We start from the raw sequence: 17,420 nt of genomic DNA on the forward strand, positions 1-17,420 counted from the left end.
ATTGATATACTTAAAAATTATGTTTGTTTAGCTGGGCAATGATGGTGCACACCTTTAATCCCAGGCACTCGGGAGACAGAGGCAGGCGGATCTCTGAGCTCAAGGCCAGCCTGGTCTACAGAACAAGTTCCAGGATGACCAGAGCTACACAGAGAAACCCTGTCTCAAAAAAACCAAACCAAAACCAAACAAACAAAAAACCAAAAACAGGGGCTGGAGAGATGGCTTAGAGGTTAAGAGCACCAACTGCTCTTCCAGAGGTCCTGAGTTCAATTCCCAGCAACCACATGGTGGTTCACAACCATCTGTAATGAGATCTGGTGCCCTCTTCTGGCCTACAGTCATACGTGCAGACAGAATACTGTATACATAGTAAATATATAAATCTTAAAAAAAAAAAAAACAAAACCAAAAACAAAACACAACAAAACAAAGCTTACTACTTAGTTGTAAAGCTTAGCATTTTTTACTCAGCACACAGTGATTTTAAGTTGCATGGAGGAGAAAGAAGCAAGTATTGCCTCTTTTTAATATAGAGAAGAGACTACAGGAGAAAACGACAAAACCAGAAAAGAAAACACAAGGAACTGTTTTGAGGACAAATGACCTTATTTAGGCATAAGGCCATGGAGCCTCTAGCACTACGTTCTTCTGGGTATGTGCAGGTGTAGAGTGTGTGCTAATGTAGACCAAGGCTGTCCTCAGACTTGTGACCCTCCCAAATGCACGGATTACAGGTATGTGTCCCTACGCCAGGCTCATAAAAACACTCCTGAGTGTGTCACCCTACCTGACATAACACAAGATAACTTAAAAGCCAACAGTACTAACATACTGGAATTAAACAACAAAGCAGTTCAAAGTTTTCTTACTTGTAAGTGTCAATTATTTCTGTATTCATGAAGCATTAATGAGATGTTATATTTTAAGGATATAAACCATTCTATAGTGGAAGGGATGGATAACAATACTGAGTGGACACACACCGAGCAAAGTCATTAAGATTCTTTTACTTTTTCTTTCTTTTTTTTTGTATTTTGTTTTTTTTTTGAGACAGGGTTTCTCTGTGTAGTTCTGGCTGTCCGGGATCTCATTCTGTAGACCAGGCTGGCCTCAAACTCACAGAGATCTGCCTGCCTCTGCCTCCTGAGTGCTGGGATTAAAGATATGTGCCACCACCGCCCGGCTAGATTCTTTTAGTTTAAATATACCTTAAAACAAACAAAATACATCAAGTTGTAACATTTATCTAAAATTCCAATTTTGTTTCAAAAGCTCTTTATTTTTGTTGTTGTTGTGTTGTGATGAGGCCTCACTGGTTTAGTCAATTCACTATCTTTCTGCATTATCTTTCCAGTGCTGGTATTAAAGGCATATAGAAACAAACTGCCTAAAACATTTGTTGTTATAAACTCTATTAAGCTGTGTCTCTGAATGCTGTGGGATGGTCTGTATGTCAAATGTGTTGCTGATTGGTCAATAAATAAATCACTGATTGGCCAGTGGCCAGGCAGGAAGTATAGGCGGGACTAACAGAGAGGAGAATGGAGAGAACAGGAAGCTGGGTGAGAGAGACACTGCCAGCCGCCATGATGACAAACAGCATGTGAAGATGCCGGTAAGCCACGAGCCACGTGGCAAGGTATAGATTAATGGAAATGGATTAATTTAAGCTGTAAGAACAGTTAGCAAGAAGCCTGCCACGGCCATACAGTTTGTAACCAATATAAGTCTCTGTGTTTACTTGGTTGGGTCTGAGCGGCTGTGGGACTGGCGGGTGAGAGAGATTTGTCCTGACTGTGGGCCAGGCAGGAAAACTCTAGCTACATCTGAAAGCTAGACAGGGTATCAGGTAAAAGAGTAAACAACTTCTGACAAAATCCTAGGAAGGAGAAATTCTAGTAATCTGGTCAGAATGGGTTCAAGTGCTCAGTGTAGAATCATTCTGAATTAAATTAAAACGGAATATGGTTCCTAGGTCTAGAATTCATTTCTGAGTTGGGCAGTGGTGGCACATGCCTTTACTCCCTAAAGAGGCAGGCAGAACTTGAGTTCTGGCATTCACTAAAGACAAGTTTTTGGTCAATAATTCATACTCAAGCAGCAGCAACGGAAAAGACCGAGAATTCAATGCCAGCCTGAGTTATGTATGGAGACTGCCTCAAAGAGGAGTGTTGGGGGTTTCTGTACTCAGACTCCTTACTCAAATATCAAGAAAGAACTGGGAGGGATGCAGTTCTAGAGCCTGATTCTCGCCCCCCCCCCCCCAGGCTATTACAGAACTTTATTGGACTTTTACCAGTTTACATACATGTGTGCATGTGTAGATACAGGAGTGTAGTTCTAGGAACCTTTTTTTTTTTTTTTTTTTTTGATAAATGCCGTTTATTGAAGGAGGGAGGAGGTCTTAAATACAGGCTTACAGCACAATGGGAGAAACCCGGAGGGCAGAAGTTTGCTACCGATGTTTTACAATCTTGCATCTAAGCTGTTAACGCACATTATGCAGGATACACAGACAAGGAAGTTCCCTTAAACATTCAGGAGGGTGGAACCCGGCAGGGAATTAGCATAGGGAGGACATTAAGGTCAAGGTCAGCAAGCAAGGCAACAGCTACCCAAAACGGGGGCCAGGGCCCTACAGGTCCCCCTTTTACTAAAAAATGAGCTTCTGACTTAGGTTGCGTGGGACGTCAGCAGGTCACCTTACCCATCATGGAGAAGCCTGCCCAGGCCACACAGGCGTAGAGCCCGATTTTCACTATTTATATAATACCATGGTTATATGTGTATTAAATATATGCTACTGCTTCTATGATAATAGCACAGTTGTGAAACCTATGATAATAGCACAGTTGTGAAACCTAGTAGGTACAGCCACTTTCTTACCTTGAGAGGTGGTACTTTTCGCACTTGGACTCTGTCCCCTCTACTAAGAAAGGGCTGTGGCGAGACAGGAAATGGCTGCTGGTGCTGGTGATTCTCCGTGATACGTGGTCTTTTCTCCCAGCTGCTAGTGGCCTCTTCTTGGGTAAGAGAAGATTTCCTTTTGAGACTTTCTGGGATCTGATCAGTAAGAGTTGCTGGAGGCATCTTCATATCAGGGTTCAGTGGACCTGCTTCTTCAACAGGCTTTGTTACGGGTTTTTCTAACCCAGCATTTTTAGATTTGCTTGGGGATGTAGCTAACACTTCTTGGTTCTCACTTCTGTTACAGTTAGAAGTTGTGATGACATGATTTTCTTTCTCAGACTCCTGTTCAGCACAGACAACTGGCTTCTGCTCTAAGAGCCCCTCATCCTCAGGGCACTTGGTGGACTTCATGGTAATAAACTCACTTGTATTGCTGGCTGATGCAAGGATGGGTTCTGGGGATTTAGAGGTTGGCGGTGCCTCGTCTTGGCTTTCTTCTTTTCTGAATGGTGAGAGTATTTGCACTGTTTCTTCTTTACACTCTGACTGAGGAACTACTGGGATGATTCTGACAGGAGAGGCCTCTGAAGGAAATAAGGATTTTGGTTGCTCAGCTGGGGTTTTCTTTACTTTGGAATCACTAGGGGAAGCTGTCAGTTTCTGTGAATCTTCAAGGCTTAAGCCAGAACTAAAAAATTGAAGGAAACGTTGTTAGTTGGGAAATAGTCCACATTACTTAATACACAAGAAAAGTAGACTATATCAGTAACTAGGAAACCCCCAACACAGATATTTTCTGTAGAACTCTTGAGCCAAAGCAATTAAATTCAAATCTTGGCTCTGGTAACAACTGTAGACAAGATACTGACTGACTAGGCTTCTGCACCTTAATTTCTTTAATTGTACACTGGAATTAAGAATTTCAACATTGCTATGATAAAGTTAACTCCATGTCAAGTTCTCACTTGGCACACAAAGTTCTATAGTGGTGGCTGGTATTGTCACTTTTGCTTCTATAGGAGCCATAGTATGTAGAGACTCACAGGCTACCTACAAGAACCTGAGACTTAGGTTGGAACTGGGATCAACCCTGTTCACCAATGTTTGTGGCAAGACTGACCCAAGACTTCTGAGGGAAACCTGCAAAGTGAGAAGACAGCAGAAAAGTTATCAAATTCTTCAGCTCAGACAGAATTGAGTTTGTAGAAAGGCTGTCTAAATCCTACTTAGTCTAGATCCAAAGTTCTGAGGTTGTGTGCTGTGGCTTGCACACCGTGGCCTGGCAAAAAGTGTCACCAATGACTTCTTAATATTTCTTTCTAAGCAACAATCAATTAAACCATCTTTGTCGCCTTAAAGAATTAGTAATAAAAATAGTCTATCTAGGGCCACCAAGATGTCTCAGAAGAAAAACAGTGCTTCCCTGGTCATCTAGGTTTGAACCAGGAAATTCATGTGGTAGAGAAAGCCAACTCCCAAAAGCTGCCTTCTGATCTCCAAAAGCACACTGCAGCATATACACCCACAGAATCCCTGTAACTTATAATAATAGACTACCAACTTTATAGCTTAATGTAGGACAATCAGCATTTGAGACTTTTTTTTCTCCCCAAGACAGGGTTTTGCTCTATGTAGCCCTGGCTGTCCTAAACTCTATAGACCAGGCTGGCCTTGAACTCAGAAATCTACCTGCCTCTGACTCCCGAGTGCTGGCATTAAAGGTGTACGCCCACACTGCCCGGCTAGCATTTGAGACTCTTAATTTCAGTAGGGGTCTTTCTTAAGTGACCAGGAAGGAAGGTGGTCCATGAACACTACCTGGAGCTAAGAGAAGCCCTTCATTTCTCAGTCTGTGATCAATGGAGTCCTCTCACTGGCTTTACTGGGATGTGGAAAGAGGAAAGGGAGACTAACAAACAGGAGCTGGAATATGCAATCCTGTTCAAAGCAAATGGCTTTATTATCAATTAAATGTCTCCAGTACAATTGCATTCTCTTTTTTGTGTTGTTTTGTTTTATCGAGACAGGGTTTTTCTGTGTAGCCCTGGCTGTTCTGGAACTCACTCTGTTGATCAGGCTGGTCTGGAAGTCAGAGATCCATCTGTCTCTGCTGGGATTAAAGGTGAGCATGACCACTGCCCAGCTAATTTTTTTTTTTCTTTCTTTTTCTTTTGTTTTTTCAAGACAGGGTTTCTCTGTGTAGCTTTGCGCCTTTCCTGGAACTCGCTTTGTAGACCAGGCTGGCCTCGAACTCAGAGATCCGCTTGCCTCTGCCTCCTGAGTGCTGGGATTAAAGGCGTGCGCTACCACTGCTGGCCCAGCTGATTTTTTTTTGTTGTTTAAAAAAAAAAGTTGTTTCAGACACCAGCCCTAAAATTTGTGTGTTGATTCAGTGATGCATATCTCCCCGTCACAGAGGAAAGGATTTTAATTACATGTTTGGCAAAATGGCCCACATTACATGATTCTTAGAATTCCTGACTAGTTTTGAATAAGTTACATTTTAGACAATCACTATAAAAATGCACAGAACTCTCAAGTATTATTCTAACTCACGAAATTACTAGAAGCCAGTCTTTTCCAAGGAAAGACTCTAATGTAAGATTAAAAAAAGAAGAAGAAAATCCAATTCGTTTTTTTTTAAGGGAGAGGAACCTATTCTGCCAACAATGTAAGTTAAGGATCAAGGATTACTAGTGATAAATTTCTGTCCACACGAAATTCTCTCTCTCTTTTTTTTCCTTTGGTTTTTCAAGACAGCGTTTCTCTGTGTAGCTTTGGAGCCTGTCCTGGAACTCGCTCTGTAGACCAGGCTGGCCTTGAACTCACAGAAATCCACCTGGCTCTGCCTCCTGAGTAGTGGAACTAAAGGCGTGCGCCATCACCGCCCAGCTCCACACGTAATTCTTTAAAAAAAAAAAAAAAAAAAAAAGCCGGGCGGTGGTGGCGCACGCCTTTAATCCCAGCACTCGGGAGGCAGAGCCAGGCGTATCTCTGTGAGTTCGAGGCCAGCCTGGGCTACCAAGTGAGTTCCAGGAGAGGCGCAAAGCTACACAGAGAAACCCTGTCTCGAAAAACCAAAAAAAAAAAAAAAAAAAAAAAAAAAAAAAAAGGCGAATGTTCTGAATGAAAAAGAATTAATGTGATAAAACTTACAGGAAACTAGGATTAGACTTTCTAATTAGGTAAAAATGTGGAGGCATCACATGACACATGTAGGAATGCACATGTGGACTACAGAGTCTGTCGGCCTTCTCTTACCTCTGCCCATAGCATCACATGACACATGTAGGAACGCACATGTGGACTAAAGAGTCTGTCGGCCGTCTCTTACCTCTGCCCATAGCATCACATGACACATGTAGGAACGCACATGTGGACTACAGAGTCTGTCGGCCGTCTCTTACCTCTGCCCATAGTAGCTTTCAAAGAATCGTTCCTTCCATGGCTCTACTCTCTTCTCCTTCTCAATCTCTTGCCGAATTCTCACCTGCATTTCAGGAGTAAATTCGCCTGCAATGGATCAACAAAATGACATAAACGAAAAAGCATTATTCATGGATTTTAATCATCAAAGACTCTTATAGGAACAGAAAATACTATCATGTCAAAGCAACAAGCGTCCCAAAGAACCAAGCCAGATAGACAGAAACACCACTAGGTGGAGTCCAGGCACACACTATCCTAGAGTTTTCAATGTGCAGCTAAGGCCCAAAGAACTTGTTCTCTGCTTGTTCCCCAAAGCATACTCTTCCAGTTACAAACATCATACACCATACAGAGATTTTTTTCACCTCTAACCTCAAAGTTTTAGTTTATTTCCTAATGGAATGAAAGTAATGAATGTGTACTGGAACATAGTCTAATGGAGTCATGTGAGGAAAATTCTGAGTGCTTGTGAGAAAACTCCAAGAAAACAGGAGTCTTATGACCATAGTTTCTTCAAAAGCACAGAACTGCTTGGATTATGCTTTCCTGCCCCTCCCGCATGTATTGGATAGGAGTGACTTTACTTCCGATTATTCATTACAATGGCCACTGTTATTTGTTTATACGCCTCTATGGAAAAACAGGGTTTTGCATGTGCTGCCTGTCCGCCACATACAGCTTGTCCTTGTGATTAGACCCTTTACTCATGTGATTCCTCTTAATCCTCAGAGTATGAACTGTCCCACGCTCTAAAACTGGCTACTGCATGAGACTTTAGTCCTTTTCATTTATCAGCTCCGTTCTCCCAAGGCCCACTGCCAAACAGAGTAGTGACAAATAATGTCATCAAATATCTTGTCATTTCAAAGTTAGGTTTCTTCAAAGAAAACTGTGTTTGAGGCCTTTTTTTCTCTTCTTTTCTATTTTTTTTTTCTGAGACAGGGTTTCTCTATGTAGCCCTAGCTGTCCTGGAACCTGCTCTGTAGACCAGGCTGCTGGCCTCAAACTCACAGAGAGTTTATGTTTAGGAAACTTCTTAACCTTCACTATGATGGCTGCTCTTGGTTGTCAACTTGACTACATTTAGAATTAACTAAAACCCAAGTGGCTGGGCACAACTGTGAAGAATGTTTTTTCTTAATTAACTCATTTGAAGTGGGACTTTCCACCTTTAATCTGGGTCACAGCTTTTGGTGGCAGCCTATATAAAGGACATGGGAGAAGGGAGCTTTCACTCTGTCTGTTTGCTCCTGCTGGCAAGTCCATTCCTTCACTGGCATCACTTTGGGATTCTTGGCCCTTCCCCTGGTAGACAGCTGAACTAGCTGGACCACTCCTGCCATGCTAATAAACCTCCTTTATATACATTCATTCTACAGGTTCTGTTCTTCTGGAGAGCCCTGATAAATACATTCACCTTCCAAATTTGTTTCAGTACCTAGGCATACAGACCCTGGGAGCCACAGGGCAGAATATTTACCTTCTGAGAGCCTTTCCTTCCAGCCTTGAGCTGCAGAAGTGAAGAACTCATTGTTAAGGGCTGAGCCACTCAATTTCATCAAACCATCTGGACCAACCTAGGTCAAAGAGCAAAACAGGGAAAATGTTCAAAGAAAAGGTGTGATGATCACACTTCATGTTAGAAGAGAATGCATGCACAGTCCATCCTATAGAAACTCGGCATCCCAGCACTCAGGAGGCAGAGACAGGTGATCTCTGTGAGTTCAAGGCCAGCCTGGTCTACAGAGTGAGTTCCAGGACAGCCAGGACTACACAGAGAAACTCTGTCTCTAAATAAACAAAACAAAACAAAACCCACCCAAACATGGCTAGCTCATTCTACACTGCTGTTTTTTTTTTTCTTTTTAAACCATAATACCATTTTCTCTTAAAAAAAAAAAAAAAAAGTCCTTTTTCATGTATCTCTTTTCCTTTCTCTGCTTTCAGCTCCATTCCACAATGATGGAAAAATATTGCTCACTGAATGATACTTAAATACATATATATTTTGCTCTGAGCAGAGTTTACTATTTTCTTTACAGAACTGGGTCCAAATTATATATAACACACCATAACTTTAGTTTTCTTAGAGCACACAGTGAAAGTCAAGTCAACTGGCATATATTTAGCCTCTCTGAAATTGCTGCATATTATTTCATTGTATAAAACTGTCTCAACTAATGGTAAACATGTTGTACACATGTACTTTGTTACCAATGATTTCCCATAATCAATAAAGCTGCAACAAACATCCTGGCAGAGATGAATGTATTAGTATTTTATTGTTTTATTACTTTGTTTGAAACAGGGTATTGCTATGTAGCCCAGGCTGGCCTTGAACTCAGAGGTCTGCCTCCTAGGGGCTGGAATTAAAGGAGTATGCCACCTTGTCTAGCTATACTAGTGATTTTCTTTTCTTCTTCTTTTTTTTAAAGACAGGGTTTCTCTGTGTAACAGTCAAGATGTCCCCAAACTCATTAAAGATCCATCTGCCTCTGACTCCTGAGTGCTGGGATTAAAGGCATGCACCACCACACCCAGCTGTGATTTTATTTCTAAGGACTGCATTCCTAGATCAAAATAGGATTAGTATGTAAGCAGATATTGTTATACTACTTTCTAAAGGCTAAAGTTACAAACAATAGAAGAACATATAATATGCTTTTTTTTTTTGCCAACATGCATCAACATGTAATTTAATTTTTAACAACCTCATAGGTTTGAAATGGTAGATGATTTCCTGACTCCTGTGTTGTTTGCTGTTACTGCATGGTTATTAAACATGGATGTCTGTGGTGGTCTTGTGAAGAGTCAGTTCCCATCATTTTCTTAGTTTTCTATTAGGCTGTTTATTGTTGTCAAACTGTGAGACATGTTCACATATAATACATTGTCACCGATGCTGTATTCCCCCCGTATGTCCACTGAGCTCATTTCTGATGCTTTGCCACAAGGCTTAAATTCTTGTTCTCACCACGCTCAGTCCGGGAGTTGAACTCAGGTTGTCAGACTTGACTACAAATCCTTTTACCCACTAAACCACAGGCCATGGGAAAATTTTTAAATGGAAAAAAAATTTTTAAATTAATACTCTAAACTCTGAATTTTCTATCTTGTTTTTTAAGTAACATTTAACTCTTATTTAAAATACTATGGGAAAAAGTGCCACTCAAAGCATGTACAAAAATACTTTGTTTAAGCCTGGCGGCGCACAACTTTAATCTCAGCACTTGGGAGGCAGAGGCAGGCAGATCTCTGAGTTCAAGCCAGCCTGGTCTACAGAATTAGTTCCAAGAGAGGCTCCAAAGCTACACAGAGAAACTCGGTCTTGAAAATAAAGAAACAAACAAAAAGCAAAAAAATAACTTTGTTTACAATTATTTTCAACATCAACATTATCCACATTGAACACATTGGTAACTTAAGCTGCAAGTTCACTTAATTAAAACTGTGTCTTCTCAATATCACTCACATTGCTCGTCACATATCCATAGCTCAAAGACTGGCCAACTAGCTTCCTATGGAAAAAACACACAAACACACAAACAAACAAGAATCCCTGTAGGATTGCCATCTGTGGGAATTTGAACTAGAAAACTATTATTAAAACTACACATGGCAGGAGACAGACAGAGATGGCTAGTGGTTAAGAGCACTTTTTGCTCTTGCAGAAGCCACAGATTTGGTTCCCAGCACTTACATGGCATCATAATTATAACCATCATAATTATAGTTCCAGGGGATCTAGGGTCCTCCTCTGGCCACCTCAGGCATCCGGCACACATGCACTGCACATACACATTAAATGCATGCAGAACTCTCATACAAATAACATTTAAAAAAACATTTTTAACACCACCACCACATAACAGTAACAAACTACTTGTGGCAATCTTCTATCAGAAGGCAGAAAGGATTATCAGTGCTTCTGAGAAAACAGCATCAGACTTCCACAAAGAGGCTAGTTATGCTTCGTGTATTTTTTCTAGCCTATCACCCTACTGACACTTCTACTTGAGGGACTGAGGGATGGAACAACACATACACAAGAGAGCAGCTCTGAAGTCAAGCAGGTGCTTTAAAAATCATGCTAAACTTCAATCTCCTCATTTCTTCTATCAAGAATTAAGTGCACGAGTGCCCTCTAAGGTAACATTTTTCTTCTTGGAAGAGATAGGGCAGAGAACGCAGTCACTAGGAAGAGCCCTCCTTCAGTCTCTATTGCCGGGAGAGTACCTAATTATCTGAGTCCCCCGGAGAACTCATCACCCACACTGATGACAGCACTGAGACGCTGGGAGCAAAGCAAACTTCAGAGAAAACAGCCTTCGAGCACACCTTTAACCCAGCACTCGGGAGGTAGAGGATCTCTGTGAGCTCAAGGCCAGCTTGATCTACAGAGCAAGTTCCAGGACAGCCAGGGCTATACAGAGAAACCCTGTCTCAAAGCAAATAAATAAATAAATAAATAAAAATATCAAAACAAGAAAGACTTCATTTTGTCTTTGTAGTCAAAATTATATTAGCTATAATGATTTGTGTAGCTTACCTTTTGAATCTCTCCCTATAAACGAGGAACGGTAGTCTGTTCTTACATACTAGGGAAAATGCCTTCCTTTCCTATTGTGTTTTTGTTTGTTTGTTTTGGTTTTTCTTTTGTTGACTGGTGGTACCTTATCTGGTATATCTGTCCATAGCTTTCCATGGAAAGTCACACAGCACCACCATTAATACCACACTTTTATAGGAATAAGAAGATACTTTAAAAATCTTAAGAACTAGACATGTAACTCAGCTGAGTGTTTGCCTAGCATACATGAAGCCCTGGATTTTATCTCTAGCAACACTGTTATACGTATACTTGACATGGTGACGTGTATCTGTAACCCCAACCTTCAGGAAGTAAACGGAAGAGTTAAGACATCATCAGCTACATAGTAAGTTTATGTCCTGCCTATAATACATGAGATACTATCTTAAGAACAACAAAACCTTAGGGAGTTTTAAAGGGTGATGACTGTCGGAGCCTCATTTAGTCAGAAAATCGCTTATGCCTGCCATCACGCACCTGCCGATCCACCTCTGGAAGCAGTAAAAGCAGGCGCTGCTGGCAATCTCCAGGAAGAACTGAAAAGGTGTGCTTGTTAATCAGTGCTCGAAGATTAGTATTAACCAGAATGGAGTCGGGTGTCTCAACATCAATGTCAGCACACTTAGTCCTTTTCATCTGTCCTACAAAATGAAGAAGACAGTTATTCATCACCTGGCTCTCCTTTCACAGTATTGGTCCTAACCATAGCTTGCCATGCAGTACCTAAAGTAACAAAGAAAGAACAACCAAAAATTAAACACTACACTCCGAAGAGGTGAGAGTTAAAGATCTTAGAAATGTCTTCTCAGGCAAAGAAAATAAATTCTGATCATTTACAGAGAATTTAAAAAAAACCCCACAATCGCCAGGCGGTGGTGGCGCACGCCTTTAATCCCAGCACTCGGGAGGCAGAGCCAGGCGGATCTCTGTGAGTTCGAGGCCAGCCTGGGCTACCAAGTGAGTTCCAGGAGAGGTGCAAAGCTACACAGAGAAACCCTGTCTCGAAAAACAAAAAAAAAAAAAAAAAAAAAAAAAAACCCACAATCTACAAAATAGATCTCTAAAAGTAAACTGTTCATCATTACCTTTCTCAATAATTGATAAAGTAAATCAGGAAGATCTTACTTCACTTTTGTGGATGGGATCTTGCTATACACCAGGACATGCCTGGAATATAATTCAGGCTGAATGTAATGCTGAATGTAACTGGCCAACAATTACATTAAACAAGAAACCATCTCATACAAAATAGCTTTAACTGTTTGAAAGGCAGAGCACAGTGGCCCTTATCTACAATCCCATCATTTGGAATGCTGAGGGAGCAGGATCACAAGCTCCAAGCTAGCCGAAGACACATGTGAAGACCTTCTCTTAACAAACAATGTGTTGATTTGAGATAGACTGTCCCAACTAGACAAATCCCCATACAGAACAGATTTTAGTGTATCTTGCACAATTAACCAAACATATCAAAACCAGACATTTAAAAAGGTTGCACTGCTTCATAGTGGTGGTACATATCTTTAATCCCAGAACTCAGGAGGCAGTGGCAGGCAGATCTCTGTGAGTTCGAGGACAGCCTGGTCTATAAAGCGAGTTCCAGGACAGCCAGTGCTATACTGAGAAACTCTGTCTTGAAAAAGACCTGGGAGCTGGAGTGGTGTGAGAACTGTGAGATGAGTTGGGAACCAAACTGTGAAAAGGAAGTACAGGCTCTTGAACCTTCATTCCAGTCACAGGATTCATTCATTATTTTAGATTAATAACCTTGATTCAACAAACTCGGAATTCACTGAACGAGTAGGACTTGAATATTGTTAAGCCTAAAAGAGCACTTCTCTGTATGTTTCAAGTATAAATGCCAATAATAAAATAATTACCACAGTAACGGCAGTGGCAAACTTATTAAGAGTTACTAGGTGCCAGGCACTTTTCTGAGCATTTATTTATATTAACTTGATGACTTTTCACACAGCTCCATGAAGCAAGTAATGGTTACTGCTGTGGGATGGTCTGTATGTCAAATGTGTTGCTGATTGGTCAATGAATAAATCACTGATTGGCAGTGGCCAGGCAGGAAGTATAGGCAGGACTAACAGAGAGGAAAATTGAGAGAACAGGAAGCTGGGTGGGGGAGACACTGCCAGCCTCCATCAGGATAAGGAAGATGTAAAGTACCGGTAATCCACGAGCCATGTGGCAAGGTATAGATTAATGGAAATGGATTAATTTAAGCTGTAAGAACAGTTAGCAAGAAGCCTGGCACGGCCATACAGTTTGTAACCAATATAAGTCTCTGTGTTTACTTGGTCGGGTCTGAATGACTGTGGGACTGGCGGGTGTCAGAAATTTATCCTGACTGTGGGCCAGGCAGGAAAACACTAGCTACAGGTTACTATTATCATTGATTCATTTTGAGACGACATCTGACTACTTTACCTAGGTTGGCTTCAAACTTCTGCACAGCTGTGATCACAGGCACATACTGCTGTGCACAGAGAGCTGGGTAATTATTATCCACTGCACAGATAAAGAAACATACCCCATCTCCACATCTCCATGGGTTCAAGGCTAGCCTGGAGTACAGATCAAATTCCAGGATGGCCAGGGTGGTACAGAGAAACCCTGTCTCAAAAAACCAAAGTAAGAAAAAAAAGAGAGAGAGAGAAAGAGGAAGGAAGGAAGGAAGGAAGGAAGGAAGGAAGGAAGGAAGGAAGGAAGGAAGGGGCGAAGAGAGAAAGAGAGGTGCTCAAATTACACCATTGAGTTACAATGTAACAAACTGAAGTCAGAAACCGGCTTTAGTCTGTTGCTGATCACTACACCACACAGGTACAGGTATCACATGTGGCCTATGACCCTTGGCCAAAATATACTTCAGCTAAAAGTTCCTAACAAAAAAACCCTATAAATATGGAAAAAGAATAACTGCAAAATACTTTCTCAAAGAAATAAATTACAGTAAAACAAAACTAAAAACATCTTTTCAAACCAAACAATAGTAAATAGCACCCAAGAGGTAAAGCTCATCAAAGAGGAGAGGGAGGGCTGGAGAAAAGACACTTTGAAGGATGTCATTGTGTGTGTAACACAGTGGAACATTTCTACCTTAGCTGCTAAGGCATAGGATTAGAGTCCAGTTAAAACAGTTTCAAAAGATCCGGGAACCTGTAATGTGCCTGCACAGTTATCTTCTGAGCTTTCCTATTTCTTTAGCTACTGATCAGCTGATCTTCTGGGACACGGCAGCAGGACGGAGTGGTGGTTGACATGTGCTCTACTAAGTGTTCTGTTCTGGAAGCCAAGCAGGAGAATCACAATTCGGTCATTGAATTTGACGAAATTCCCCGAATTTCCGAATAGTGCCTATGAGGACATGAATGTGAAACTGCCCTGACAAGCTCCTGCCTCCCTGGTCTCCAGCTAGTAGCACTGTCTGGGGAGGAGGGCATAGAAGACAGAGAAGGATTATTAGGAGAGACCTTGGAGGTACTGTCTGGCCCTGCTCAACCACAAGCAAGAGACAGGACCAGCCTGTTGCTACTGTGGCAGGCAAGAACCAGCACAACTGCTGTGCATTTCCTACTTGCTCCCTCTGGACTGTGACCCCAACTAAACCTCAGCTTCCTCTAGTAGCTCCTGTCACGTCCTTTGTTCTGGAAACAAACAAACAAACAACACAGGGCTTCATCCCTGGCCTGCAGCTCTATGTGATGGTCCTCCAGCTGCTGGAGTTTCACTCAATTTCACCACCTATTTAACTTTTCTACGTAGAGTAAAGCATCCAAACGCTTCTCCTTCATTTCAAACAACAGTCTTCTATTCAGCCCTATGCCTCACCTTTCTGGTATCTATCTTTCCAGTTCTTGTGGTTTGCAGCCATAGCTGGTTTATTAGGACAATTCCTTTTCAACTTCATCCAATTTTTATCTTTCAACCTTTGTTGACACCTGCCCATTTGGCTGTCTGTTTTCTTCACTCATACTGATTAAATCTTTTTTGTCCATATTCTCATTTTAGTGGGATTTCCAAGGGAGTTCAGTTTACAATATTTAATTATAAGCCCTTCTATCTTTTTATCTCTAGAGAACAAAAAACGAGGTAGGGTCTATTGGTAAAAGAGAAATAAACCACAGAATGACCAATAACAGATCCTTCTGTGAACCAGTTTGATAAGGGATGAATATAAGATCAAAAAGACAATAAAAAATTCAAAGACAAAAAAAAAAAAAGAATAAAAAGGGTGGGGTTTTCTTATAGCATCACTTGTGAGACTGAAGCAGGGAGATTACAAGTTGAAGGTCAGTTCCAGAGTATCTTAAGATTATATTGGTGAGACCCTGTCATTTAAAAAAAAAAGACAACAGATAATGATGACTCGCTGGGGATTAGGGATGTACAGCTCACTTGGGGAGCAATTCTCTGGCACATTCAAGTCTGTGGTTATTAATGTCCACTAAGAAACAAACAGGCAAAACAAAATAAAAACTCAAAATAATTATATCAAAAACATTGTTTTAAAGATTCAAATAATGTCAGCAAAAAGTCTAGCCAGGCATAGTGGCACACACCTTTAGTCCCAGCACTTTGGGAGGCAGAGGCCAGTGGATCTCTGTGAGTTCGAGGCCAGCCTGGTTTACATAGTGAGTTCTAGGACAGCCAGAGCTATATACTGATACCCTGTTTTTAAAAAAAAAAAAAAAGCCAAACGAACAAAAAAAAAAAAAAAAAAAAAGAAAAGAAAAAAGAAAATAATAGAAATTATGTCTAGCTTTTAAAAATAAAATTCAAATTACACATTAAACTCAAGCTAGTGGCTGATGAATTTTAAGCATACTTTGGACATATCATGGCACTAAAAACTGAAGCCTTTGTAAACTAACTTACTTGTGTGGAGTCTGTCCGACCTCTGGAAAGACTTCTTCCCCAAGGCTAGAAGAGAGTTGTCCACTCTCACTGTGGAGGAGAAAGTGGAGTGTGAGCTCTGGGGACTGCTGGACTGTCCATCAGACTGCTTTCCTTCCCACGGGGCTGGGGGGAAAACACGGGAAGATAGGTACACTGAGATTGGAAACAAACCATAAGGAACTACAAGACAGCTCTACCAACCCTGACAGCCTGCCTTATCTATCTCATGGTAGGAGAAAAGTGACTCCCTCAAGTCAGCCCCAGACTTGCATGCAGCTCCTCCCCCGACCCCAATAAATCTAATAATTAAAAGAGAGTAAAATAAAAACATGAAACCATGCCCCCTGGAAACCACAAGTCACAGTCTACAATGCATGGAAGTCAATCTAAGTCATACAGAAGGGAGAAGAAGAGAGTGAGTAGCGGTATTGAAGGGAAGGCAAAGCCGCCAGTGAACCAGAAAGAAGACTTGTTACAGGCAGAAGGGTGGAGTTTGGTCTCCAGCAACTTAGCTACATGCTGGTGCCTCACCTCAGCCTGGAAAATTCTTCACTCTTCCCAATCTCCCTACTCCTTCCCAGCCCACAGATAGCTGCCACGAGGGAGAGATTTGTGTTGGAAGAAAAGAGATTCTTGGGAAATAGAAACGGTCATTAAAAGTCTCCCAACCGGGCTGGAGAGATGGCTCAGAGGTTAAGAGCACTGACTGCTCTTCCAGAGGTCCCGAGTTCAATTCCCAGCAATCACATGGTGGCTCACAACCATCTATAATGAGGTCTGGTGCCCTCTTCTGGTGGGCAGACATACATACAAACAGAACACTGTATACATAGATAAATAAATAAATCTTTGGAAAAAAAAACAAAAAACAAAAACAAAAACAAAAAGTCTCCCAACCAAAAAAAGCCCAGGACCAGATGGTTTCAGTGCAGAATTCTATCAGATTTTCAAAGAAGAGCTAATTCCAATACTCTTCAAACTGTTCCACACAATAGAAACAGAAGGAACATTATCAAACTCTTTTTATGAGGCTACAGTTACCCTGATACCCAAACCAAACAAAGATGCAACAAAGAAAGAGAATTACTGACCAATCTCCCTCATGAATATTGATACAAAAATACTTAACAAGCAAACCAAATCCAAGAACACATCAAAAAAATAATCCACCATGACAAAGTAGGCTTAATCTCAAGGATGCAAGGATGGTTCAACATACAAAAACCTGTCAATGTAATACACCATATAAACAAACTGAAAGAAAAAAACTACATGATCATCTCATTAGATGCTGAAAAAGCCTTTGACAAAATCCAACACCCCTTCATGATAAAGGTTCTGGAGAGATCAGGAATATAAGGAACATACCTAATCATAATAAAGGCAATTTACAGCAAGCCAACAGCCAACATCAAATTAAATGGAGAGAAACCCAAAGCGATTCCACTAAAAACAGGAATAAGACAAGGCTGTCCACTCTCCCCATATTTATTCAATATAGTACTTGAAGTTCTAGCTAGAGCAATAAGACAACAAAAGGAGATCAAAGGGATAGAAATTGGAAAAGAAGAAGTCAAAC

General features: G+C 41.1%; 1 protein-coding gene across 7 annotated transcripts in view; it reads right to left on the reverse strand.

Moving 5' to 3' along the window:
• Positions 1–17,420, reverse strand: part of Asxl2 (ASXL transcriptional regulator 2) — a 95,485-nt gene that overhangs the window by 11,631 nt on the left and 66,434 nt on the right. For 5 of the 7 annotated variants that reach the window (XR_008220149.1, XM_052746042.1, XM_052746046.1 and 2 more), the window contains 5 exons: positions 15,821–15,964; positions 11,411–11,574; positions 7,823–7,919; positions 6,321–6,426; positions 2,890–3,601 (listed from right to left, as the gene is read on the reverse strand). Coding sequence is in view for 6 of the 7 variants with exons in the window: in XM_052746042.1 (XP_052602002.1) it covers positions 2,890–3,601; positions 6,321–6,426; positions 7,823–7,919; positions 11,411–11,574; positions 15,821–15,964 (1,223 nt within the window). In the remaining variant the exon portion in view is untranslated. The remainder of the gene's footprint in view (positions 1–2,889; positions 3,602–6,320; positions 6,427–7,822; positions 7,920–11,410; positions 11,575–15,820; positions 15,965–17,420) is intronic. The other 2 variants (XM_052746043.1, XM_052746044.1) reach the window with 2 other exon arrangements.

The sequence above is a fragment of the Peromyscus californicus genome, unplaced genomic scaffold (assembly GCF_007827085.1).
Source record: "Peromyscus californicus insignis strain IS unplaced genomic scaffold, ASM782708v3 Scaffold_1__1_contigs__length_55948999, whole genome shotgun sequence".
In the NCBI taxonomy this organism is placed as follows: domain Eukaryota; kingdom Metazoa; phylum Chordata; class Mammalia; order Rodentia; family Cricetidae; genus Peromyscus; species Peromyscus californicus.